Source organism: Dermochelys coriacea, chromosome 1 (assembly GCF_009764565.3).
Source record: "Dermochelys coriacea isolate rDerCor1 chromosome 1, rDerCor1.pri.v4, whole genome shotgun sequence".
NCBI lineage: Eukaryota > Metazoa > Chordata > Testudines > Dermochelyidae > Dermochelys > Dermochelys coriacea.
Genome location: NC_050068.2, coordinates 35,968,973 through 35,996,711, shown reverse-complemented (window position 1 = coordinate 35,996,711; position 27,739 = coordinate 35,968,973). Strand labels below are relative to the sequence as shown.

The following is a 27,739-nucleotide window of genomic DNA, read 5'->3' as shown; positions in this document are numbered from 1 at the left end:
AAAGAAAGCCCGAGCCCCACTGTGCGGGGCTGAAGCTCGAACCCTGCCGCACGGGGCTGAAGCCAAAGCCCGATCCACTTAGCTTCGCGGGGGGGGGGCCCTGTGGCATGGGGCGCCGGGCAATTGCCCAGCCTGCTACCCCCTCACTCCGCCCCTGGCTTTTAATCTATTGCAGAATCAATGCAGAAAAACAGTTATTGTGGCACAGGCAGCTGGGCAGGTTTTATAGCATGCTGGGGGGCTGCAGAAAGAAAAAGGCTGAGAACCCCTGGCACGGGCCGGCAGCAAAACCGGCCTCACCCACGGCCACGTCACTGCGGGGGGGAAGCGCACTGCCTCAGGGCTGCTGCAGGGCGCGCACGCGCCGGAGACGATGAGACCACACAGCTACATGGGGACTAGAGGGTTAACGGGGCAGGGGCGCTGCCCGCCACAGGCATGATGGGAGCTGTAGGCAGTGAGGCTCATGGGAGTTGTAGTCAAGGTCCCCCCAGAATGGCTGCCGCCCGCAAGGTAACGTGCGTGGCTCCCTCTGCCACCTTCCAGCGGCTGCGCGGGTCCCAGCTGAGCTCCGGGGGCCGCGCTCAAAGCTGGGCGGACGCCGCTGGCGAATGTGGCCCATGGGAGTCGCTGGGTCCACGTGATCAGGAGCAATGGCTTGTTGTCAAACCCAGGGCTGCGGGTGGGCTGGAGCTCGGGGTCTGTGCTGCAAGGGGCGGGGGTCGCTCTTCGTCTGAATTTGGTCTGACAGCAGCCGGTTCAGGGCCCCCTCAGTGACATGGCTAGCTGGGGCTTTAGGAGACCAGTGATCTCTCAGCCACCCCCCCCCCCCCCCCGGGCAGAGTGCAATTCTGATCAGCCTTGCCGTGCTGCCCCTGGGGATCCCTGTGTGTAGGGAGAGAGCATGCCGGAGTCAGGAGGATTCTCCCACGGTTTTATGTTGCTCTGCCCCACTCCTGTGGGAAGTATTTGTTCACATAGGCTGATGTGATAAGGCCACCCAGCTACATGCCCATGGAAAATACCTAAACCCTTTCTATAATGTAAGCTTTCCTTGGCAAGTGGATTGTGTGCACACATGTACACCTGGGCTGTAGAAGAAGGTCACTGTTGGCAGCCTGCTCCAGGACCATGGGACTGAGAGGGTGGAGACGTGTCCTAGTTCATGCTCTGCCACTGATCTCTGTATAATTTAGGGCAAGTCGCTTCATTTTTCTGTTTCCCTTCCCATCAGCGCTTAATTTTTGCCAGGGCTGAGCCCCAGCACTTCTGGGCTTGCAGCAGAAGTTATGAATGTAAAAAAAATTGCTTGAGCCCTGGCACCTCTTGCATTACAAATTAAGTGCTGGTTCACACCCTTTTCCTGTCTTCTCTAGTTAGCCTGTAACTCTCTGGGGAAGGGAACATTCTTGCTGTGTGTGGGTCCAGCACCATTGTGTTGTACAAAATCTAATCTTGACAGATGTATAAATATATAAATATAAATATAAATAAATAATCTCTGGAATTATTATAATTAGTGACAGATTGAGCCCAGATCAGACCTCTAGATCTGGCCAGTCCTGAATGTTGGGAGTCGATTTTTAAAATCCAAACCCAGATTCAAATTTTGCAAATGGCCCCATCTTTATAAATAGTAGATTCAAAGCACTGCAGACTTTGTGATATTTGCAGCCCTGATCTGTATCTGAAATTTGCATCAGGAGCTCATCTCCGAGTATAATCTTTGACTTGGTAAGTAAATGCAAAATAGATTATGCAGAACTTTAGCAATTCAGATGGAAGTCCACCTTGCTGCCCATTTCTGTTTCATGTCAGCAATCTTACACAGTAAGGCCCTGATTCTGCAATGTGTTTATGTAGACCTGCATTGGAGTCAGTGGACTTCCATACAGGTGCAGGAGTTGCCCCTCATTGCAGGATGGGGGCCTTAATGGTTAAAGGGTATAAAATAAGACTATTGTGCCTATGAGAAGTGATATATTGGACCAACAGTTAACTAATGACTGTGAAACTATATATGGCATGTTATGAATACACTACATTTTATAGGCAATATTAAAAACATCATCATGAAATTATGGAAATAATAGATAATAGGATTTGAAGGATTGCTCCTCCTGCCCCCCCTCTCTTTTTTTCTCTCCTTTTATTTCCATTTTCTATCTAGGAATATTTTCCAGAAGTGCTGAGCACCAGCAAAGTGAACTTCAGTCACTTTATAACTGGGCATAGTGCTCCATCTGCTGGTAACTAGCACACCTAACTACAATCTAAATTGATCTTTCTGTTCTCTTCAGAAATTGCTCCTAAAACATATGGGGCCAGTCCAGGCTCTCCATTGTTGAGCAAAACTCTCCATTAACTCTTTCCATTAATTTCAGTGTGGCATGATATGGATCATTATATTCACAGCTAAAACTGGCAGTAGAGCATGATTGTTCCTGTGTTTTTGTTTTAATTTTGATGCATTTTGAGGGATTGTTTTTCAGTTCAAATGAGTTAAGGTCCGTAATAAGGGGTTTGAGTCTCCATTGCCTTGTACCTTTTATGGTAATTTTGACCTAGTGCAAAGTGGGTAAAAAAATGTTACAAAATGGGAATGATAGAGTTTTTCACTCACCATGCAAAGGTCAAAGGGCTTGATTTTGCACCATTAAAGTTAATGGGAGCTTTGTCATTGTTTTCAATAGACATAGAACTGATCCTTAAATGAATATGTAATGTACAAGCCAGTGGAGAATCAGGCCCAATATGTGCAGGCAGACAGTGTGCAAGCTTTCCTATAGAGTCTGCCATACCATTGTCCTTAAATCCCAGCCTGTGTTTGCCTTTGATATTCAGGTCTTGGGCTGATTCTGAAGTGGTTGATTAGTGAATCAGGGCAGAATTGCTCCAGCAGTAAAAGAGGTCTAGTTTCAAGTCTCTAAGGAAAATTGTGTAACTGATTTCTCAAAATGTGTTCTTACAAAAATAAACAGAAGTTTTAACTTTGTTCTTATATTTTTCTCTGTGTTGTCCTCTCCCAAGTGAAAACTAAATTCACTGCGCTTTTTGTTTAAGCAGGTATGAGTTTCCCTTGTCTTTACCTGGCTGATCCTTGTTTTCTTGTATTCTGCAATACACATTACAGGCATTGCTATGTTCCACGTGTTTAATTGTGTTGTTTTGTTTTCAACTACAATCTATTTCAGATAAGAAAAGTATTCTGAATTTGCAGTTTTCATAGGCAAATGTGAGCACCCTTCAAGGGACATGGCTGTGGACTGAGCCCACAACTTCCTCTAGCTTTCTCATTCATAGGAGACCTCAGGGAGGACAAGTGGTCATTTACATTAGTAAAACTAGGAGTACTGGGATGCAGGAAAGGCAAATCAGAATTGAGTATAGGCTAAAACTGAGATCTGTTATCGTTTGGAATAGTCTCCTAAGGGAGACAGTGAATGCCCCATCACTCAGGACTTTTAAAAATAGATAGGACTGCCACTAATAAATGTATAATGGGGAATAATCCCACACTGTAGGAAGATGGATTAGGTAGCTTCATAGATCTTTTCTGCCTCTGTATCTGTGTTTCTGTGGTCATGTAAGTGACATATTTCATTAGGGAGTGCTTTTCCCATCTGATCTGTTGCCCCAGCATGGTATTAAAGTAACTGCACCAGCAGAAAATCCCCTTTTATAGTTCAGTTGTAAATGTGAGAACCTGGCTGTTCAAAGATTGCATGACACTACTTGGCAAAGAGGTCAAAGACAGAATGAGCATGGAAATTCTCCTACCCCCCTCAACCCTATGAGTAATCAGTTGAAACACATTTTCAGAACAGAGCTGTTGCTGCTGTCCCTGCTGGAACTTGTTCTATTGATCGAGGACATCACTTTCCAGTGCTGGCAATTCATTTTCTTTCACAAGCATTTTAATTCACCTTAAGGTTAAAGAAGGGGGAAGGAAAAGAGAGAGAATTGTTGTTGTTGTTTTTTTTTGTTTGTTTGTTTGTTTTTTTAAAGGAATTTCTTCAGCACTGTTTCATTTCAGGGTTCCAAATTTGTTATTTCCATTTTTTATTAATTATAGTTCCCCTTAAAAACCATAGTGGAGGAGTAAGTAGGGTGAAAAACTAATGCCGCAAGCTTGTGAATAAAGGAACAGAATGGGGAAGAGATTAAACACTGAAATAAAAAAAAATCTGGCATTATATACTATACTTAGGACGCCTTTCATAGCAGCCTAGCTGATTGGGAATTTTTTCTTCCCTAATATGTAGCATAGGTTGCCCTTTATCTTGCTTGAATCACCTCCCAGGAAAAAAATCCTGTGGGGATGAATTGAAGGGGAAAAAACTGTCTCTGCATTCAAGTTAATTTTGTGATCCTCTCTTCCCATCCCCTCCAAAATTGTAAGATTTGTAAAATTGTGAACTAAATGAAGTTCCCCATTCCTACCTGAAAAAGAACTTGTGAAGGAGGTGAATAACTGGAGCAGTGTGAACTAGGTGAATTTTGTTCTCCATTTTTCAAATGGGGAAAAAAAATGGGACATTTGCCCAAGATCTGTGAGGGATTTGTATTCAACATGGTGTTAGAACAGAGGTGTTATTAGTAATAGAAATAATGGATTTTTTACATAAGAGTTTTATGTTGTCAGTGGCTCTTTAAAAATTATTTTAAAACGGCCTTTGAATAAATGACATATTCAGGATTTTTTTTTTTTTTTTTTTTAGGAATCTTGAATGTTTTCTCCCATCTGCTGTGGCCTTGTCTTTCCAAATCTCCAGTGCAGAAATGGACAGCACCGGTCAAAACAATCTGAAACGGAATAAGTCTGAGAAGAAATTATTGAGGAAACAGATCAAGGCCAGAAACACTTTAATGAGGCATGAGGGCATCGAGTGTGTATCTCACACCTCAAAGGTGACGTGAAGCTCCAATTGTTATGTGAGCCTGAATGCACAGCTTATCCATATCCTAGCCTCCCCTATATACTGGCTAAAGTGCAGTTCTGCTCTGAAAAGTGACTGTGAAAAGGGCAGTGAGACTCCATGTTGATTTGTTTTTTCTTTTTTCCATGTTGATTGTTTCACATTGATTCCAAAGTAGAACTGCACTTTGGGCTTTGGTCAAAGCTCTTTGTCCATGGAGAAACTCCCAGTGACTTTAATGGTCTTTGGACTAGGTCTTTTAGGTTGAAAGGATAGTTCATGTGGCTGGGAAAAGTTCTGATAGCCATAATTATGTTACTAATAAAATTTGTTACCTTCATCCATTAATATATATGTTAGAGCTTCCCATTCCGTTTCCCATAGTGCTTTCTTTGTCTCCTCTGCTTTCATTTTTGTGCCTTCATTATTCTTCCCTCCATGCTTCTCCACAAAGCATAATCTCTCTCCTTCAAACTCCTTATTACACCCCACTCCTAGAAATCTTTTCCAACACTAATCCGATCCTTACTAGTAATCTCACTTCAGCTTCTCTTATGTAAACTGTCATCCCATGTCTTGCTTGTAGGTGTTACAGCAATCCAATTGAAAATAACACAGTAATAATAGTCAGAATTTGTAGCTGAATTTAACACAAAGACTTTGAAAATCCTCTGAACTTTGTGGTACAGCGACAATACACAGATTAGGTAATGAAGAGCCTTTCCTGAAATTCCCTCTTCATTGAGACTTTGTTAGCTAGGTTTCAAGCCAGAATGATTTTTTTGTTTTGTGTTTGCTTTGTAAACCTCTGGAAAATGTGATTTGTTACAGTACAGAAGTACTGATGCTGTTCTGAGACTTCATAATAGAAATATCTGTCAGTAGTTATTCAGATATGTCACCTAGCACTCCTTGTTAAGATTTTAAGAGTACTGTCATCCTTTTCCATTTATTAAATCTTTTCCTCCTATTTTCAAGCCAATTTGCTCTTGTTTGGAAGAATTAGACACTATAATTTGAAAAAACAAAACTTTTTAGGATCTGCTTTCAGAAAAGGTAATAGAGCATTTATAGAAATGCTTTTAGAAAAAGCTGACTCATTCTGGGAAAGATGTTGAGGAGGAAAAAATGTGTGAAAGGCAGATATGCCATTTTAGGGCAAAAACAGCATATGCTTGCTAATTATATGAAGGCACCAATATTGACTCCATACTTAAGGTTGCATTTAATTTGCCCTTAAAGTAGGATTAAAATCCCTCTGTTTCAACTGAAATGATAGATTTACTATCCAAACTTGGCAAAATAACTATTCAGAAGACAATTGGACTTTGTCTGTAATTTTTGAAAAATATGTACTATCTTTTGCAGAGGAAATATTTTAAAATGCTTTTTTTGAAATTTTGTCATATTTTGTTTAGTTCCACTAGCGAAACAACCACACTTCCCCCAACATACACACATTCTGATAACTCTCTGGACATCAGCCAGTTTTAGAGACGAGGTGGGTGAGGTAATATCTTTTATTGGACCAACTTCTGTTGGTGAGAGAGACAAACTTTCATGCTAAACAGGATGAGGACTGATAGGTCAGAACAGAATGAGAGCTTTGTGAAAAGCGTTCACCCACAGGTGATGTTGTGTTTTTGTCTTTTTATTATTTTCCTGAGAGAGTGCTTGTCTACACTACAAAATTATATCAACTTATCAGCCCTCAATGTTAAACGGAACCTGCCCAATACTTTCAAAAGATGAAATTTAAATTCATAACTTTGCTAGACACTAAAAATCATGGTCTTAATAAAGACATTGGATTGATGTTTCATTATGACCATCTGTAACCCATTAACCTTCCCTTTTTGTCCTATTACTGTAGGGATGTTAATGGGCCACTTCACCTTGAATGGTCCCTTAGTATATGTGGTAATTGCTTGTGCTAAACTGTCTGTTGCACCTTGTATTTAGCTGCCATGCTCAGAGTACCTTTCCCGGACCTGATGAACAGCTCTGTGTAGCTCAAAAGCTTGTCTCTCTCACCAACAGAAGTTGGTCCACTAAAAGAGGTTTCCTCACCCAATTCTCTCATATGCTGGGACCGACACAGCTACAACAACACTGCATATCAGCCACTTCTGAAATTCTAAAATTAAACACTCAAAAGGTGATTCCTCCTTACTCAAGTGAACCTAAATAAACAGCGGGGCTGGCTCTCTCTCTTCCACTCCTGAAAGAGAGAGAGAGAGAGAGAAATTCCATATGAAGGAGTCTCAGAAGCTCAGCTATCAGCTCCATTTTGAGTCTACATCTTTTTGTGATGAACCTGATGGCATGGGGGAGACAGGGACTTTGTGGGAAGCCTGTGATTGAGGGAATCAGTCTGTGCTGAGGCATTAGTGCTTTAAGAGAGCCCTGGTACTATTGCCTCAGTGCTCCATGAAGCAATGCTGGGGCACTGAGCATATGTCTACACTGCAATGCAAGCCGAGGGTTAGTGGGACTTGAGTTTGCAGACCCTGGGTTTGAAAAGTCAGGGGCTTGAGTGTCCATGCTCATTGGTGACCTTAGGTTAAGAAATTTTGAGTCAGGGCCCCACACTGGGGCACCAGCATCCATACTGCAGTATGCAGACCCGAGTCCGACCAACCATATGCCAGACTACCTAGCGTCCTCCCAAAATGTGGACACTCTAGCCCTTCGTTCATGGTGTAGCGTTGAAAAACTTGACAGTCCACCCCGCACGTCACAGGAAGTTGTCACAACCCACCAACACATCCTGCCAAGTCATTGTTTTGACATGCATGCTCCCAGCAACTGAAGCCAGCAGCATGGAAGAGTCACCATTTGAAGAACTTCTCTTGCTTGGGCTTCCACTCCTGTATACGGAAACAGGCGGAGCATCCATGAGATGCTGGTGCACATTTCAGAAATGTTTTGTGACCCTCCGAAAGCATCTGATGGAGCTAATGACTGAGCAGGAGGAGGATGATGACGATACAGATATGGAAGAATGGTACTGGCTGGTGCTACTCTCAGTATAGTTGCTGATGACCTCTATGAAGACCGGTGCTACTGGAGTAGGGCTGTAAGCGCAGATTGGTGGGATCCCATCGTTATGCAGACCTCGGATGACCAGCAATGGGATTAGAACTTTCGCATGAAGAAAGCTACGTTCCTGGAACTTTGTGAGCAGCTTGTCCTGTCCCTCCAGCATCGTGAGACTTGTGTGTGGGTGACCATATTAATCCAGAAGTGGATTGCTATCACTGTTTGGAAGCTGGCTACCCCAGACTGCTACAGGTCTATTGCTAACCAATTTGGTGTTGGAAAGTCAACTGTGGGTAAAGTGGTGATGTTGGCTTCTGAGATGATCAGGCAAGTGATTTACCCAGCTGCAGTGGGCAGAAACTATATTTGTGAAGTAATTGCTGGTTTTGAGAGAATGAGCTTTCCAAATGGCATCGGAGCCGTTGATGGGACTCATGCTTCTTAGGGAGCAAATGAGTACATAAACTGCAAAGGGCACTATTCTGCTGTTACGCATGCCCTTGTGGACCACAGAAGCTGATTTATGGACACCAGTGTGGGCTGCACTGGAAGGAGGGATCGTGATGCCAGGGTTTTCCGCTGGGCAGGAGTCTACTTTTATGGAGAGGCTGGGATTCTATTTCCACCAAAGGACATTGTTATAAGTGGAGTTACTGTCCCCACTGCTATCCTGGGGGACCCCACATAACCCCTTTTACCTTGGCTTAGGAAACTGTATCCTGAGCTCGGGACCTGGCAAAAGAAGGGTTAATCACACTCTCTGAGCAGGTGCATAATGGTGGTTGAATGTGCATTTGGCTGACTGAAATCCCCCTGGCACTGTCTACAGACATGTTTGGATTCCAGCGTCATCAATGCTGTCCGCATCACTGTGGCTTGCTGTGCTCTTCACAATCTGTGTTAAGCCAAAGGTGAGCTGTTTGCCCCTGAATGGAACTATGGCAGTGATGGATTGCTGAATCAGTACACTCAGCCAGAAAGAAAGTGCACCTGTGAACGCTGGGGCAGGATGCACCCAGGCAACACAAATCAGGGATGCTCTGTGCTCCCACATTATGGATTGGCATGGGCCAATGGAAGAGGGAGAACAGCATGTTTAGGAATGTTTTTCTACATCAATGTTTACAGTAAATATGTGTTGTGACAATACATCAATGAAATGTGTGTGGGGGGAGGATATTGTCACTGTACACAGTGAATGGGGCATATTCATAGAAGATTAGTGTTGGAAGAGACCTCAGGAGGTCATCTAGTCCAATCCCCTGCTCAAAGCAGGATCAACACCATCTAAATCATCCCAGCCAGGGCTTTGTCAAGCTGGGCCTTAAAAGCCTCTAAGGATGGAGATTCCACCACCTCCCTAGGTAACCCATTCCAGTGTTTCACCACCCTCCTAGTGAAATAGTTTTTCCTAATATCCAACCTAGACCTGTCCTCACATATTTTTATTTTGGATGACCTGACTGTTAATGTAATGGACGGGAAACTGTGCATTTTCATTATTGATTGATTGTACATAGAGGTACTGAAAAATTGTGTATGGCTATAACTTGCCCATTGTTCCTTACCCTATGTTTATCTTTATTATTCAAAACAAACATTATAAGACGTGATGTAGTGATGGCAATAAATTCTCTGAATAAAATAAAAGCCTTTATTTGTGTTACAAAAATAACAATATTAAAGCATTTCCAGGCAGGCAAGCCAAATGTGTATGCCACCAAAGTATTCAAACTTATGGTCTCCGAATAGCACATCTGTGAGTGGAGTGTATTGGTCAGCTACTGCGGAGGCCCTCGAAAATATGCTCTTTCCCAAAATGTGCCTAGCTGCCTAGAGTTCCTGCTATGGGAAAAGTTTGCAGCTGTCAGCCCCTGGGATTGGGTCAAAATTCATGGGGGGGAATCAACAGGATGCTGCGCTCGCATCTTTATGGCTTACTGTCTTCCCACAGCGTCTTACAGCCTTTTATGACTGCATGCAAGCACACACCTTAATATGGACTCACAGAGAACTCCACAGCCACCCCACCTCCTCCCAGACACATTTCCATTGGGGATATCTGCTGCTGCCACAGCTTGTAGTAACTTTTGCATTGCTTCATAATCTGGAAATCCTCTCCATTCCTATATTAATCAAAACAAACATGGAGCTAGAAACTTACCAGGCTCTTGGGTTAATTCTGTTTCTTCCAGTTCTGTGGCAGGCTGCTGCTCAAGTGGGGTGGGGGGGAGCGCAACAAAAGGCTTATCCGGACCCAGGATATGCTGCAGCTGCTCCAGTGGCAAAGCCATAGTGACTTTGCTGACCTGAGCCGGTGCCTGCTGGACTCCTCCATTCCTATATTGGATTCAGAGATCAGAAGTTCACCACCCCGGCTGACCAGGTTGTTGTAAGCACTATTGACTCCGTGCTGGGTGCAGTACCCCGCACTCAGTCAGACTCCTCATAAAAGGTGCAGGATGAAGGCGGGTTCTCAGAGGTGCAGTTCTCATCCCTGGATTGCCAGTAGTTGGTCTTGAGCTGCTTGATCCATTCTCTGAATGGTCACTGGTCCAGTGACTTCCCAGCACTGCCAGCTTCTTCTCTATCTCTTTTTACGCGTGGTCATTGCTAGTACTCCTACTAAAACTCATCTTTTTGCTGGCCTCACATCAGAGATTCACCAAAATCTGGCTGTGCTCTCAGGACCAGGAAGTGGCACGCTTGACAAAAGATGACTTCTGGTTGATGGCCGTAGCTAATGCCAGAAGAAGGTTTACTCTGTAGCTTAGTGGTCAGAATAAAATGGAAGAGTTAAATGCTGCCTGGCTGTACTAGTGGGGTGGCTTCCATTTCCTGGGGGTCAATTGGCTACTTTTGGGATAGAGAGGACGAAGAACAGTGTCCAATGGGTTTGTGGGATAGCATTGGCTAACTCTCAGCCTGAGCTGCATCCACATATGCAAAACGATGGAGTTTGGGCCCGAGTGCCAATGAGACCTAGGCTCGAATTGACTCATCCTGCAAAGTCCTGGGGCCTGGGCCTGAGTCAGCCAGGATTGTGTGTAAATGGAAGAGGGGTTTGAGCTCAGGTCTGTGTCTGAGCCCAGGCTTGCATTGCAGTGTAGCCATACCCTGAGTGTCGCTGCACTGAGACACTGGCACATCAGTGATGACAACTCGTCCCATTGAGACTACTCCCGTGCATAAGTGTTTGGAGGATGAACTGGGGCCCTACAGCTGTATTTTGTATTGTGTAGCAGGCCCCCTGGATAATGGGTGATTCCATTCTTTCAGCAGGATGTCCGGTATATCTTTACTTTTAGCATTTTGGGGCATCCCCAGCAAACTAGCATCAACTCAGAGAAGTACCCTGAAGGGGATCTGAAGTTGGGTTCTGCGCTGATCCTGCTCAGGGCTGATTCTGCTCAGCACTGGTTGCATAGTTGATCCCTAACATGGGGCATGAGGGATACCTCATATTGCTCTCAAGTGGCCCTCCTCTCCTGGCCTAATGAAAGAATAGCATGAGTGGGTTATGCTAATGAATGTATCAGATTCTCCTCAGCCAGAGGAAAGGGTTACCCTTCCTTGGGGAAGAGAGTAGAGAGAAAAACGTTGAGGATGATGTTGGAGGCCACTCCTGCAAAAAAAATTATTGGGGGAGTTTAGAAATTGGCTGCTGAGCTCAGTTCTCTCTGAGTTCATTTGTGGGAGCCATAGCACTTGGCTTCTGAAATGAAAAAAATCAGGCAGATACAGTTAATACAATGGGATTTATTTTTGTTCCACCCTTTCAAGGGTATTGAAGGACACTTACAGCCAACTGTTGGCTATGGAATCTGCAAATACAAATAAATTCTGTAGCTGAGGGACAAGAATGTTCAGGGCGTGTGCAAGGCACATGTCATTCCAGTATTGTAAATGTGTAGACCCCCCCTTCCCACCCCCTCGCACAGATACCAGTCTGCAGGCACAGTTGTGGTGTATGTACACACAAACATGGGCATGTTATGTCTCTCCAAGCTTGAATACTCTTTTTCTGTAAAAGCCTGTCCCCTAAATGTGTGCTGTACTAATGTGCTCTGGGCTTCAGATAACCGCAGACTAATTGAAATAGAAACATTTCCTTTGGAATATCAAATAGAATAATCACAGACCGATTTAGAGATAATAGCTTCATTTCTCTTTATGACACTTGTGTTTGTGAAATGCTGTTTTCAGGTAAACAAATCAATGGTGACCACTAATGTGTCTATTTAATTTTTTTAAATTAGAGCTTGGTCGTTGCCAATGGAGGTCTGGGTAATGGTGTGAATAGACACCAACTGCTCAGGCTAGTAGAGGAATGTGGATTGGTGGAAGCACTCTTAATGCCTCCAAATAAACCATATTCATTTGTGAAATATGGGTCGACAGAAGAAGCCAAGAAAGCTTACGACACTCTCAATGGGAAAGAGATAACACTGGAGGACTCCGACCAAAATGTTACTCTGTATGTTAACTTTGTGGAAAAAGGTATCAATATTCTGCTATCCCATAAAGCATCACTGTTCTTTCTTTGCTTTTCAGTTGCTTATTATAGTGGAACCGTGGATGGAATTCTGGCTCCATGAGAGTCAATGAAAGTTTTGTCATGGACATCAGTGGGGTCAGAAATTCACATTATATTTTTGAACTGTGTTTGGTGAATCATTCCTGGTTTTTGTCTTTTATTATATGGCACTTAGAGTAATCTGTGGATGCATGAAACTATACTTTATATGGCTAAATAAAATAGATGAATAAATACATGTATTAAATATAAGGGTCAGCTTTTCTAGGAACCAAAATTAATTGCCCAAAAGAATCAAACAATAATAGGAACAATAATCTACTTTCCTCATTAACCACAGTCTAGGGGAAAAAAGAGGGGTCTTGCAGCATACCCTGAAATCTGGTCTCTTGTAGATTGAGGCATTGAGTGAATGCCAGAACTAAAGATCCTTCACAGAAAATGTCCTGCTAGTAGTTCCTTGTTGTTTAACGCTAGGAGGCTGCAGCTGGAACACCTCCGTGAGCACATATGGTCGTATCAGGTGGAGAGAGAGATGATCTGTCTGGTAACTTGGAGCCAAACCATTTGTTGCTGGAGAGAAAAGATAGTCTTTGTGGTGAAGACAATAGGTTGGGACTTGGGAGATCTGAGGTCAATTCCCATTCTACAGACTTCCTGTGTGACCTTGGCCAAGTCATTTGATCTCTCTGCTCCTTAGTTTCTCATCTGTAAAATAGGAACAATACCGCTTGCCTGTTTAGATTGTGAACACCATCTCTTTATGTTTGTAGAGCATCTAGCACAATGAGGTCCTGATCTTGGCCCCTAAACTCTACCACAGTACAGATAATTTTCAATAATAATTCATAGGGCTGTAAGATGGGAGCCTATTACATAAGTCATTTTCTATTAAGATAGGTCTTGCAGTGAACCTTTCATCACATCTGGTTGCACAGCTACAAATGGCCATCTTCATTTTATATCATTTCTTACATTTAAGAAACAGCATATAGCATTCAGACATACTTTCTTCACTGTACTCTATGCTTGTCAACCACAAGCAGTGAAAAATCCTGAGTTCTGGCAAGATAAAACTGAATCCAACTAGAATCTCCCCTGAAATGCATGGGAAAGTTTTTACCTTTATTTTGACTGACAAATCAGATATTTTTTAAGAGTGGAAAACACTAAATCTCTTGGGTCCTACACAGTGAAATTTGAGAATTGGGTTGTATAGCACAGAACTTGGATTCTGATCCTGTTTTATGCTACCAAGGAGGATAATTAATTCAGATGATGATGATCTATCTAGGGTTTATCATTATTGAGAAAAGAACACAAGGGGATCATTTTCCATAAGAAGTAGCACTGTTTTATTTTTATACCCATAGTGCAATGGGAGGACATTATACCTATTAGCTTGCCTCCAGGCCTGGTGATGATTGAAGAGCTTGTGTCTCCTGAAGAAGAACAAAAGATGTTGGAAAGTATTGATTGGACAGAAAATGAAGTCAATCAAAATGGTTAGTAGAACCATAGAAGATGAGACCTTCAAAAATAACTGAAAATTGTCCTTTTGTTGAATTTAATTTCTGCACAAAGTCTGCATCTTGGACAATTTATTCCTTAAAATCATTCTGTATATTTAGTCCTTTTAAAATTGAGTTTTATATCATACAGTTACATTTGAATTATGCTCCTGCTTCCAGAAGCAGCTACTGTAGAGTCATTTCCTGATAGCGTGGTCTGTCAATGAGTTTGTTCTGAGAATGCAGCACCAGTAATCTGATAGCCTGCCTGGGAGCTGGAGCTTTTATAGTACCAGAGAGAAGTCAAAGAAGCTCCCTTCCCAGTTGCTCATATAGTTTCAAATGAGCTCTGTGGAATAAATTTCTTAACAAAGCCAGTTATTTTTTCCAATTAGTTTCCATATTACAAAGTAACTTTTACTCTTTGACACAGCATAAAGCATTATATTGACTTTAGTTAGTGTAGCGATTCAAGGAAGTGAAAGTTCCTATTATGTCCATATCATGAGCTTGTTCAAAGTGTCAGCCATGGCTCAAGAAAATTGGTACAGTTGTCAGAGAGAGACACAAACACACGATCCAGGGACCTACAGATGTTGCTCCCATGTGTAAGCATTGACGTGTGTGGGATTGCTGCTATGTGTAAAAGCATCAGGGTTTTGACTTCAAAGAGAAGTGGTACTAAAGTTCTGTGTTGTTTTGTCACTCTTAGTACATGGGAAAGTTGAGTTGTATATTGAGAGTGAGGTTCACCAATAATAGTGTTTTCAACTATTGAATAGTTCTTGAGCTGCACAGAGATTGTGTGGAATAGGCAATAGGCAAATACCCTGCAAGCATAGCAAATTGTGTAAATTAATATATTTTACATATTTTAATATTTTTACGTTGTTTAATTTTTTCTGCTTCACAGCCCAGAAGTCTTTAAAACACAGAAGGGTAAAGCATTTTGGATACGAGTTTCGATATAATAACAACAATGTAGATAAAGATAAACCATTGCCTGGAGGTGAGAACTTTCCTATGAAAGGCATTTTAAAATGGCATTTGTTTTAAACCTGTTTTCCAACAGATACACACAGAACCTAACTTCAGTACAATGTAGTGTTCCAGGAAGTTGTATAACTAAAGCCCTGATTCCGATGAAGTGAGCTGTAGCTCACGAAAGCTTATGCTCAAATGTTAGTCTCTAAGGTGCCACAAGTACTCCTTTTCTGATTAAGGAAGGCACTTAAACAGATATGTAAATCCAATTAACTTCAATGGAATTTAAGGACATGCTAAAAGACCCTTCTTGAATAGGGATACTTTCCTGAATCAGTGCTGTAGTAAATCATGTTTTAGCGTGCATGGATGGAACCCATTTTTAATCACTTATAACTTTGTATTTTTTTCAAACTTTTTAAAACAATCATGGCTTCCATTCTTCACTGAGGTCTAGCCAAATGTGGATTGTGAACTTCTAAATTTTGGTCACTTTTTTGAGCAACCGCTATATGAGGAATATTTCAAATTCATTTTTATACTGGAAAAAGGGTGTATATACACACACACACACACATAAAGTAAAAATGTTCAAGTTATTCAAGATGGTAAAAATATAATACTTTAAAAAATATTTTTTAACACATTGATTAACTTGAAAATGACTGAATGCATTTTCCTTATACTTTCCAAAACAACTCCCTTTGTGCAGAAATCAATCATGGAAACTTTCTGAAAAACTGTCCTTTGAGTCTGAGGGCTATGAGTCAGAAGAAGAAAAAGCAAGCCATCCTACACCCTAGCTATATAAATAATAAAATATGGAATTCAGTTATATTGAAAGTTAAACACAAGTGTTTAAGGTGACATGTATACAGTTTCCCCTGTACAGATGCAAGTTGCATTGTATTTCATCTGAAATTGTGCTTAATTATAAAAGTGTTGATGTTTATCTTGGCTGTTTTGTGGCCTCCAGCTAGATGTTAAATGGTCTGTGTATGAGACGAACATAAACGGAGGAAACAAGTTTTGGAGAGAAAAAGCAGTAATAACCATCAATATTGGAAGATTGCTGAAAGGAATATTTCTTAGCATAGCATTCAAGTGTGCTGTACTTTGTTGAAGTTTACAATTAAATTTTCATCCTGTATAGTAGCAAACTGCAAACTCTCTGAAGGTTTCATTTTTGCATATTACTGATAAATTAGTTTAAATTCAATAGATTCATTGGGAGACGTTATTTAATTCAACATTTGAATCAGTAGCAGGCTTTAAGGATTAAATTTTAAGGGTCAAATTTTCAAAGGGATCTGTCACAGGCTGGCCAGCCCCAGCAAATGAAGTAGCTCCCCTATGCGCTCCCATTTGGGCAGCGCTGGCAGCTACAGAAGATCAGGAAGAGACCCAGTGAGGGAGATAGTCCTGGTGACTCCTCCAGGAGCCTGGAAGAGGTTTGTGGGGAAAGCTGCAGGGAGCAGAAAACTCTCTGCAAGATCATCCCTGGGAAGAGGGAGGAATTGGAGACTGTGTTTGGGACCTGAAGGTAGGAGAGCAGCAAGTGGGGTTTGCTGGCTGGCAGCACCAAGCCAGAGAGCCAGGGCCAAAAGGCTGGAAAAGGCTGAAGGCAGGAGGAACAGCAGAGGGAGTTGACTGCTGGAGCTAATGGTGGAGAGGGTGACAGCAGGGGAACAGCAGAGGGGCTTACCCATTGACATTTCAGGGCCAGAGAGTGAGACCGAGAGGAACTGTGAGAGAGCTGGTAGGTGTGAGGGATGCTCCCAGCAGAGAGGCCGTCGGGGTTCCAGCTGGGAAGAGTGGGCTTGCGCTTTGGTTGGAAGGGCCCGGTGGCTGTCCTGGTACAAGGACAGGAGAAGGCTGCAGGTGTGGTAAGAGATGCCATGTTTTGCATGTGCTGTTTGCACTATGCTGGGGGAAAACTGGACTATGATAATGGGACTTTTGTTATGATTTATGTGGTCTGTACTTTTATAATAAGCTAACCCTACAAGGGCTATATTTGCCTTCAGAAAGATTCTGTGGACTATTTTGGAGGAGTCTGCAGGAGGGAAACAGAGGCAGGCATGTCTGTCATTCAGCAGCCTGCCACAGAAGGGTGCTCCAGGCAGGGACTGCCCTAAGACAGGGTCCTAACTCAGCCTTTAATTTTGTGCAAAGCACTGGTGCACCTGGGTGAAATTCTGCACCCATTGGGGTGAATGGGGATTTTGCCTTTGATTTCAATGACACCGAAATTGGCACCCAGTTATTTATGTTCACAGACAATAGAAATTGCACATGCAAACAATGGGCCCAGTGCTGCCAGTCCTTTGTGTGTGGAGGGCTTCTAAGAACTCCTCATAGTCTATGCAAGTTACACATGTAGAGGGTTTGCAGGATTAGACCCACTATTTCCATGCACACATCATAGTGAGTACAATATTGCCTGTGTAATTGATGGGGTGCAGCGACTTACAAGCCCCATTTTGGCTGTAGATATTTTATCATATTTCTGTGTATTTTGTCCAGTTGTTAATTTCTCCTTCACCAAAAACAGAAAAAAAGAGTAGGAAAACATCTCGTTTATACTTCTGTTTGTAATAACAGGGCTCCCAGGAATTTGCAGCATGCTTCTGGAGAAGTGCTTGAAGCAGGGATACATCAAACATAAACCCGATCAGTTAACAATAAACCAGTATGAACCTGGACAAGGTAAGTCATTTGACCTGTAAAAAAAATCAAACTCAGTATTTTATCTAGGATTGAAAACAGAAAACCAACTACAATGGGTATAATTCAGAGACAGCACTTCTGCATCTGCTAAGTTCCACAGGGAGGCTTTCATGAATTGAGGGCAGTGTCTGGATGCAGTCTTCCTAACTTGGGAACTCAGATTTAGAGATACCCTGGTATTGAAAATGCATAACTGAGATTAGAATCTGGCCCAAGCATCTTAGGCCAGGTCACGGAAGCTGATCATGTAATCAAAATATTTGGTAACCTGGAGAGGTAAACAGTCCATGTATGACAGGATCAACCAAACCCATTTTTCACTCACTTCCTGAGACAAAGATTCAGGAAAATCACCTGGTCCAAGTATAACTGCAGGGGTTTCAAGGGGCTGGCCAAACTCAAACCTTTCCTGCCATGTTTTGCCAAGCAACAAGAAGCCCCCTTCTATAAGTACATGTGAGAGAATCTTCAGGATGATGCAAACTGTATCCCCATGTTGGAGGAAGGGAGTGCTGCTCCAACAATCTCTTCCAGACTCAAAAGGACAGAAGAGACAGTTACTTCCACTCATGCATCCACAGGGTAAAGCATATGCTGTGCTTTTTACTGAATTCAGTCATCAAGGCAAGATACCTGGCTTTGGCTTTCCAGTCTCTGGAATATATCTGGTTTGTCCTTATGAATGAAGGACAAACACTTCCTTCCAGAATTAATCTCTGACAGTGTACTTAGTATCTGCCAACCTACGGGTCTAGACATCTGACCCTGTTCGTTCACATATCTGACAGCCAGTTAAATTGGTATGGTTATGTGCTGCTGGCTGGGTTATCTGCATTAATTAGTATGAATTGTAATTTTCTTCCATGAATACAGAATATGTATAAAACCTTTCTTAAGCACTAATCATTTAGGACATTAATTAGCATACAGTATGTGCAATCCAGTGCATTCATATAAATACTATCCAGTATCTGTACTGAGTCAAATTCTATCCCTGCCTTCTAAGCTTTTCAACGCAGGGACACTGACTTCAGTTTTCAAAAATGATTAGTGATTTTGGAAACCTCAGTTTTTGGATGGCTACCTTTAAATGGGCTTGATTTTTCTGAGGACACTTTGAGAAAATCCGGCCACTATAAGGTATTTCAAGTTGAAGATCCAAAAACTCGGGCACCTGAAATCTCTATTCACTTTCAAAAATTTAGGTCATTGTCTCTTAGTATGTGTCTGTGCAGCTCCTAGCACAATGAGATCCTGACTGGAGTGTTTGGATACTGCTACAAAGAAATAGTAGATGCACATGTCTCTTATCAGGGTGACTTCAATATATTTCTGAGGGCAGAATTTCTACACTTCATATTGTAACCATGTTGTAACATAGCGAACTTCTTGTAAGATGCTTAACCTATGTAGTTCTGTATGGGATTAAGTCCATTGCTCCTCTTGAAACTAATGGAAGTCAATACATTTGCATCTGGGGGCAAAATCTGGCTTCTGATATTGGTACTGTATATAAGACTGGTCAAACAATTAGAACAAAACATTTTCCTGTTGGAAAATGGGATATCGTAAAAATCAAAACTTTCTGCAGGGAGAGATCAATTTTGATAGAAGTTTTGATCAGGATAATCTAAACAAAATGTTTAATTTGGGGTCAGGTCGCATTAATCTGTGTGTCTGCCAGAGCAGCTGCAGTGCCTCATTGAAGTTATATTTCCAAGTCCTTCATGTCCCCATTCTCCCCATGGGCCCTGCTCTCTAGCCAGACTACGTCTCCCATGATGCACTGGAGTCTCCCTGTGGCTGAGCTACTGCAGTGCATTTTGAAAACAAATGTTGATTTGGGATGAAAACAATTGTTGAAATATCAGAATTTCCCGTGGGAGGGGAAGGTAATTCCATGTTTTGATCTGCTGTAGTACTGCACTACACAAAGTAGGCATAAAAATGCACGAGGTTACTGTGTTATGGTTTACATGTGAACAGCTGTGAAAATGGGACTTAGGAGAAGCTTACATTAAAAGTGATAGTATTCCAATATAATTGCAGTGACTATTTATTCTTTCTCTGGTTTTTGTATTATAGGAATTCCTCCTCATATTGATACTCATTCTGCTTTTGAGGATGAAATAATCTCTCTCAGTTTAGGAACTGAGGTATGCTTAATATTTCTTTTTATATTTTGATGATACTCAAATGACATAAAAGTAAAGATCTGAGTAGATCTTAATAAAAGGTTCCATGTTTTACATGATGTTTTTTCTCACTCTTTTGCGTCAGATGTCTAGCATGTTAACCTGTAACAATAGTGCGATACTTAAAGGGGTGAAATTCTGGCAACATTGAAGTCCTTGCCATTGATTTCAGTGGGGCTAGGACTTCACGATAGAATAAAATCTTCCATGAAACTGACAGTTGTAAACTACTAGAACTGTTTTAAAATACTAGGACTCAATTCTCCTATTATTACTGTGTTTATTACAGTAGCAGTGTTTATTACAGTAGCTCATAGAGGCCCTATTGGGGTAGACACTGTACAGACATCTAGCTAGAGACAGTTCCTGCTCTAAAGAGCTTACATCTGAAACAGACAAGACAGACAAAGGGTGGGAAGAGAAACGGAGGCACAGAGAGGTGAAGGGACTTGCCAGGATCACACAGCAGGTCATTGGCAAGGCTGGGAATAGAATCCATGTTTTCCTGCTCCTAGTTCAGTTCCCTCTCCACACCCTTTTTTCTGTTCTGCTTTGTAATTCGGTTCTTGTACAGCACTTATCACGGTGGTATGAGAGCATCCATACCCACTCTCTACTTTGTGCCTTCTGTGCTTGGAACAGCGTCACAACAAACATTGGCTAAGTGCCAACCCCTTCTTCCTTCCTGTCATTCCTAAATACCTACATGTTCTGCAGTACTTACATGCATGAACACCCGCATACAACTCCACTGTGAACTACTCCTATTGCTATATTGTATTCTTTTGAGGAGAGACATTGCATGTATTCTAGCCATTGTTAGTTGCCACATACATCTGTAGTGCTGTGTAAATAGCAGCAACAATCCCAATGAGACCATTAAATTTATATAGCAGTGGACAATAAGGGTCTAATTTTCAGTGGGGCCTTGTGAACTAATGACTACATGTGTGGGTGATGTATGCTGTCACTTGCTTGTTCAGGTACTAGTGCACAAAGAATGTGAGTGTGTGCATCTGCAAAGATGCACTTGCACAAGTGGAGATTGAATGCGGATCATCAGGCCCTGGAAGTATGAAACCGTAACCCTATTGTTAGCCTGTGATTGTGTTGGTGCGGATAGGCAGAGGGAGAGAGGCATAGTCATGCAATTTGAGCACAGAACTGGGAGTCAGGAATTCCTTGGAGTTATAATTGAGGCTCTGACACTGACTTCCTGTTTAGCTTTGGGCAGGTCGCTTAGGCTAACGTTTTCCACTAACTGTGGATGTCTCACATGTCTCTAGTACCAGCTGTGAGTATAACATGAGGAGGATCAGTGCATGCTCCCCCATTTTGCCCAGCCCTGTTTTGGAGATACCCCCCTTTCCTCTAGCCATGGTTTATCTTCATGCCCATTCAATTTTTGGCCTTGCTTTTGAGACAGTAGTTTCTATTTTATTCTAAAGTGTTTTTAGCAATGTGGGCATCTGGCTATTAGAAAGTCCCTGCACTGGAAATGGTTGGCTAGATGAGAGAGGCTCTGTATCCTCTTATCGGTCCCATGCCCAATCCAGTCCTTCTCAATTTATTTTTTTTTAATACACGCTGAACATTTAGACATAGGCATTGGGAACAGCCTGTCAGAAACGTCTGTTCCTGTACAGCCCAAAATTGTAATGCCTTTTCATGATAGACCATTAATACACTTCTCTGATGAAGGTAGCTAAAGTGTATATTTAAGGGCTCGTAAAACAATCCCAATGGCCCATAAATTACTGCATTATTTAACAGCCTTTCCTTCTGGTACCTAATTGTTTAAACTTTGGTAATACACATTGTTTGCATGTTGAGATCCTCATCTGCATTTAATATGTTAATCATGGCTGCAGTAGTATGCACTTAGCTATTTTAGCATTTCTTTGTCTGAGCCCAACAGTTTTCCCCCCCAGGTACAAAAATTATGCCATTTCTGATGGCGCATTACATTACAGCATGCTTTTTGTACTCTTCTTTTGTTCTCCTTATCCTTTCACATTTATCTAGCACCTTGACTGGGAAATGCAGTGTAGTTGTAGCTGTATCAGTCCCAGGATATTAGAGAGACAAGGTGGTTGAGTTAATATCTTTTATTGGACCCATTTCTATTGGTGAGAGAGATGCTTTTGAGCCTCACACAGCTCTTCTTCAAGTCTGGGAAGGGTACTCCCAGTGTCCCAGCACAATGCAAGGTGGAACAGATTTCCCAGACCTGAAGAAGAGCTCTGTGTGGCTTGAAAAGTTGTCTTTCTCACCGACAGACATTGGTCCAATAAAAGCTATTACCTCACTCACCTTGTCTCTCTAACATTCACTGGCATGTCCATTTACATCTTTTAATTACATTAGCTCCACCTGAATATTGTATGATTGAACAGGATTTAGTCCTGATTTCAGCCTGTGATTTCCTGTTCTTCTTGGTTGTGACTTGTTGTTCCAGCTTGCTTTGCATCCCTAATGAAAAAAATTATATAATCATTGTATTGCTGATCTTCCCTTTATCCTTCTCCAAAGGAGAAACATCATATTTTTTAAAAAGAATTTACTTAAAGCTTAGGCACTACCGTAATAAACATGTTAAATACAAAGAAATAGACTAGCAGTCTCTCTGGTCCACTGTTCTATCTCTGAGCTGGGCCACTACTACATGCTGTAAAAGAAGGAAAAAAATCATAATGCATGTGCATAATCTATGTTTGTACTAAGCCATGGGGCAATAGTTAATTCTGACCTTTACCTGATGAGCAACTTATACAAGCATGAGGTTTGAGCATCCTTCTAACTTTTATCCTAGCTAGCACAACTGCAAATTGTTATTTCCATTCATATAAATGGCTAATCTTGTTTTTTGAAATCTGTCCATCCTAGGTTCTTATTGCGTACCCTTCCCCCCCATCACCATATTATCTGAGCGCTTCACAATCTTCAATGCATTTAGCTTCACAACACCCCTTTTGAAGTAGGAAAGTGCTATTATCCCCATTTTACAGATGCTCATGAAGAGGCCATATGATTTGCCTGAGTCACTTAGGAAATCTATGGTGGAGCAGGGTTTCCCAAGTTCTTGTCTAGTGCCTTAACCAGTGGACCATCCTTCCTCTCAAATCTACGAAGGTATTTACCTCAATAATATCCTACTACGTAACACCCACTGTTCAGCATCTTTCCTTTTCTTACTGATGACTGAGTCCATCCAGTAGGAAAGTTCTTCAGTCCATTCCTTTCTAAGATCAACCTGTGCAAGTCTAATTTGTTTTTGTGATAAACTTAGTAATGATTTCTGCCTCCCATTCTTTGTTTAGAAATTACAGAAAACCATTACCCATGCCAGAGGCAGAGTTGTGTTTGAGAGGACAGCATTTAGGAGCTCACGGAGCATGCACCTAAAATATTTAAAAAGTAAACCCCCAAAAAAGGAAATAGGGAGCCTGATTTTCCTCTCTGTTGCACTAGTATGCACTGGGAATGAGGATATGGAGGTAGATATTACCATATCTGAGGTAGAAGCGAAACTCAAACAGCTTAATGGGACTAAATCGGGGGGCCCAGATAATCTTCATCCAAGAATATTAAAGGAATTGGCACCTGAAATTGCAAGCCCATTAGCAAGAATTTTTAATGAATCTGTAAACTCAGGAGTAGTACCGAATGATTGGAGAATTGCTAATATAGTTCCTATTTTTAAGAAAGGAAAAAAAAGTGATCCGGGTAACTACAGGCCAGTTAGTTTGACATCTGTAGTATGCAAGGTCCTGGAAAAAATTTTGAAGGAGAAATTAGTTAAGGACATTGAAGTCAATGGTAAATGGGACAAAATACAACATGGTTTTACAAAAGGTAGATCGTGCCAAACCAACCTAATCTCCTTTTTTGAAAAAGTAACAGATTTTTTAGATAAAGGAAATGCAGTGGATCTAATTTACCTAGATTTCAGTAAGGCATTTGATACCGTGCCACATGGGGAATTATTAGTTAAATTGGAGAAGATGGGGATCAATATGAACATCAAAAGGTGGATAAGGAATTGGTTAAAGGGGAGACTGCAACGGGTCCTACTGAAAGGCGAACTGTCAGGCTGGAGGGAGGTTACCAGTGGAGTTCCTCAGGGATCGGTTTTGGGACCGATCTTATTTAATCTTTTTATTACTGACCTTGGCACAAAAAGTGGGAATGTGCTAATAAAGTTTGCAGATGATACAAAGCTGGGAGGTATTGCCAATTCGGAGAAGGATCGGGATATTATACAGGAGGATCTGGATGACCTTGTAAACTGGAGTAATAGTAATAGGATGAAATTTAATAGCGAGAAGTGTAAGGTTATGCATTTAGGGATTAATAACAAGAATTTTAGTTATAAATTGGGGACGCATCAATTAGAAGTAACGGAAGAGGAGAAGGACCTTGGAGTATTGGTTGATCATAGGATGACTATGAGCTGCCAATGTGAAATGGCTGTGAAAAAAGCTAATGCGGTTTTGGGATGCATCAGGAGAGGCATTTCCAGTAGGGATAAGGAGGTCTTAGTACCATTATACAAGGCACTGGTGAGACCTCACCTGGAATACTGTGTGCAGTTCTGGTCTCCCATGTTTAAAAAGGATGAATTCAAACTGGAGCAGGTACAGAGAAGGGCTACTAGGATGATCCGAGGAATGGAAAACTTGTCTTATGAAAGGAGACTCAAGGAGCTTGGCTTGTTTAGCCTAACTAAAAGAAGGTTGAGGGGAGACATGAGTGTTCTGTCAATCTGCCCCTCCTCCTCTTTTGTCAAATGCCCGAAACCAAATGGAAGATCAAAATTCCTTCCACAGACCTGAAGAAGGGCCCTATGTAGTCTGAAAGCTGGTCCAGTGAAAATATTACCTTAGCTGCCTCATGTCTCTCATAATCCTGGGACCAATACAGCTGGACCAACACTGCAAACAGCAGTGTTAGATGGGGTGGGATCTGAGTTACTACAGAGAATTCTTTCCTGGGTATCTGGCTGGTGAATCTTGCCCATATACTCAGGGTTCAGCTGATCACCATATTTGGGGTCAGGAAGGAATTTTCCTCCAGGGCAGATTGGAAGAGGCCCTCAAGGTTTTTCGCCTTCCTCTGTAGCATGGGGCACAGATCACTTGCTGGAGGATTCTCTGCTCCTTGAAGTCTTTAAACCATGGTTTGAGGACTTCAATAGCTCAGACATAGGTGAGGTTTTTCGTAGGAGTGGGTGGGTGAGATTCTGTGGCCTGTGTTGTGCAGGAGGTCAGACTAGATGATCATAATGGTCCCTTCTGACCTTAGTATCTATGAATCTATGAATCTATGAATCTAGTTTTACATGGTTGTAACTCCACTGGAATCCAGAGTGTGATGCTGCTGTAAGACAGGTAGAATGGAGTAGGGAATTGAGCCCAAGATGTTTTTCTCCCCTTCCTTTTATTGCGATTACACACGTCTGTATCATGGGGAGAGGAACAATACAGAAAATAGTACCTACCATTATTTAAGACAGCACATATTCCTCTAGAGAGGTTACAGGGCAGGCTAAACTTGGCCTTGAAGTGGAGAGGTAGGAGCTCAAAGAAGGGAGAGGAGACAGGTTTACAGAACAGCAAAGGAGAGCTGGAGGGACTGAAGGAGAGAGAGACCGTTACGAATTCTGAGACGTGCATAGCACCTTCGGAGAGATGCAGAGAGTCCTTTCTCCCACTGAACTTCAATGGGAGCTGAGGCCATTTGCACCTCGCAGGAAGTGCTCAGCACCTTGCAGCGTTGGACTCAGCGGGAGTGACCCACATCTTTTGGGCAACTACAGGGGGTTGAGTGAGGCCACCAAAACATCCTGTTGGGCTTCCATAGGGCATACCAATCACTATATTCCCCTTGCCTTTAGGAGCTACTACAATATCAATAATAATAACGGGAAGAAGACGACTGAGCACTCAGTTCAGTTTTCCTTTCTTTGCTGAGAAAATGTCACAATGGGGGGGGGGGAAGAGAAGCTGAGGGGATAAAACGAATCCTGAGGATTTAACTGTACATCCTCCTCTTCCTGAAAGTGTCCATTGTTTGAACAAAATGCAGTGAAACGGGACACAGCAGCTCTTTTACAAATAACTTCCACTGTTCAGGGGAGGGTGTTATTTTCTCTGCCTCCATACGGGGTCTCTAGAGATGCATACCTTACAGCGTCTTATCAGAAGAGCATGGCTTCTATTTGAGGCTAGCTTTGCAGTGATAGAATAGAATAGAATAGATCTCAGAAGTCAAAGTTTAAGATTATGAAAGGAGTTAGGGTTTCCTTTTGCAGACCTGCAGTAACTGTGAAAGGAGCTTAATAATAAGATTTTCCCTCCTTGAACTTCCTGACACTGGTTTAATTTGAGATATAACACAGTATCACAAATGAGTCCCAGTTAGCTTCTAATTCTTTGTTAAAAAGGTAGAAACATAGGAATTAGGATATCAGAACAGTCCAATATAGTCACTATTTTTTAGGCAAGAAAGAATATTCTATTCAGAAAACATACTGATCTCAGTTTTTTTGTGCCTGACCTTTTTTTTTTTTCCCCATTTTTTATCAAAGATTCCTCCCATCACCTTCATGTCCTACTGTTGCTTCCACTTGATCAGTTATTATTTTAATCTTTGCAGGGCTCCTGGAAGCTCAGGTTCCTCTTTCATATAAATTGTTCAAATGGGACTCCATGCTGTAAATTCCTAATCCCCACCTCCCCATTCTCTCTCCACAATGACACCAGCTTCTAGGCGAATGACTCACTTTGCCAAAAGATAACTGCAGACACCCAATGTGAGTGACTACATGGCCAAGCATCTATTTTCATGAAAGCTGCTGCAATCTACTTACAGATCTTGCTTCACAGTGAGATGCTATCAAGACAAGCATTCATACAGAATTGCTCCAAGAATTATGATGCTCTCATCATTTCTCTGGGAACTGTTTGACAGTAATTTGCTATGAAGCAAGATAGAAGCATTTGATTCTTACCTCAACCCAATCCCACCAACTATTGTATAAGGTACAAAACCAAAGTTAAGCTACAAAAACAGCTGAATTTTAAAGGATGTTTTTAAAAAAATATTCTGTTCCCTCCTTCCCCCCACCCCCATTTTGGCGAATCTCTGAGTTCCTGTTGCCTCTTTACACTTGCTGTGGTATAGTGAGCCTTAGAACCTTTATTTTCACTGCCAAGGGCCTCACCTGAAAGAGCAGCTGAGGAAATTTGGCTCTCACCTCTCTCCTCTGTAGTAGCTGGTGACATACCCAGGGTACAATTGGCACTGCTGCATAGCTATGTCTCCTTAATTCTCCAACCTGGGGTGCTTGATGTCTTGTCTTTGACATTGGTGTATTCTGGATGCTTTAGAAGAAGCCTCACAGATGCTTTAGAATCATGGCTGCCATAGTACGCACTTAGCTATTTTAGCATTTCTTTGTCTGAGCCCAACAGTTTTCCCACCAGGTACAAAAATTATGCCCATTTCTGATGGCGCATTACATTACAGCATGCTTTTTGTACTCTTCTTTTGTTCTCCTTATCCTTTCACATTTATCTAGCACCTTGACTGGGAAATGCAGTGTAGTTGTAGCTGTATCAGTCCCAGGATATTAGAGAGACAAGGTGGGTGAGTTATTGGACCCATTTCTATTGGTGAGAGAGAGAGAGATGCTTTTGAGCCTCACACAGCTCACGCAGCTCTTCTTCAAGTCTGGGAAGGGTACTCCCAGTGTCCCAGCACAATGCAAGGTGGAACAGATTTCCCAGACCTGAAGAGTTCTGTGTGGCTTGACTGGTG

General features: G+C 42.0%; 1 protein-coding gene across 8 annotated transcripts in view; it reads left to right on the top strand.

Moving 5' to 3' along the window:
- Positions 1-318: 318 nt before the first annotated feature.
- ALKBH8 (alkB homolog 8, tRNA methyltransferase) overlaps positions 319-27,739 on the top strand; it is a 74,594-nt gene continuing 47,173 nt past the window's right edge. The window contains exons 1-7 of one of the 8 annotated variants that reach the window (XM_038387461.2): positions 319-513; positions 4,722-4,911; positions 12,221-12,461; positions 13,872-14,003; positions 14,923-15,018; positions 17,598-17,702; positions 19,809-19,879. In XM_038387461.2, the coding sequence (XP_038243389.1) occupies positions 467-513; positions 4,722-4,911; positions 12,221-12,461; positions 13,872-14,003; positions 14,923-15,018; positions 17,598-17,702; positions 19,809-19,879 (882 nt within the window). In that variant the 5' untranslated portion in view covers positions 319-466. Of the gene's footprint in view, positions 641-703; positions 1,735-3,861; positions 3,886-3,975; positions 4,494-4,721; positions 4,912-12,220; positions 12,462-13,871; positions 14,004-14,922; positions 15,019-17,597; positions 17,703-19,808; positions 19,880-27,739 lie in introns of those variants that run through there. The other 7 variants (XM_038387460.2, XM_043504211.1, XM_038387463.2 and 4 more) reach the window with 7 other exon arrangements.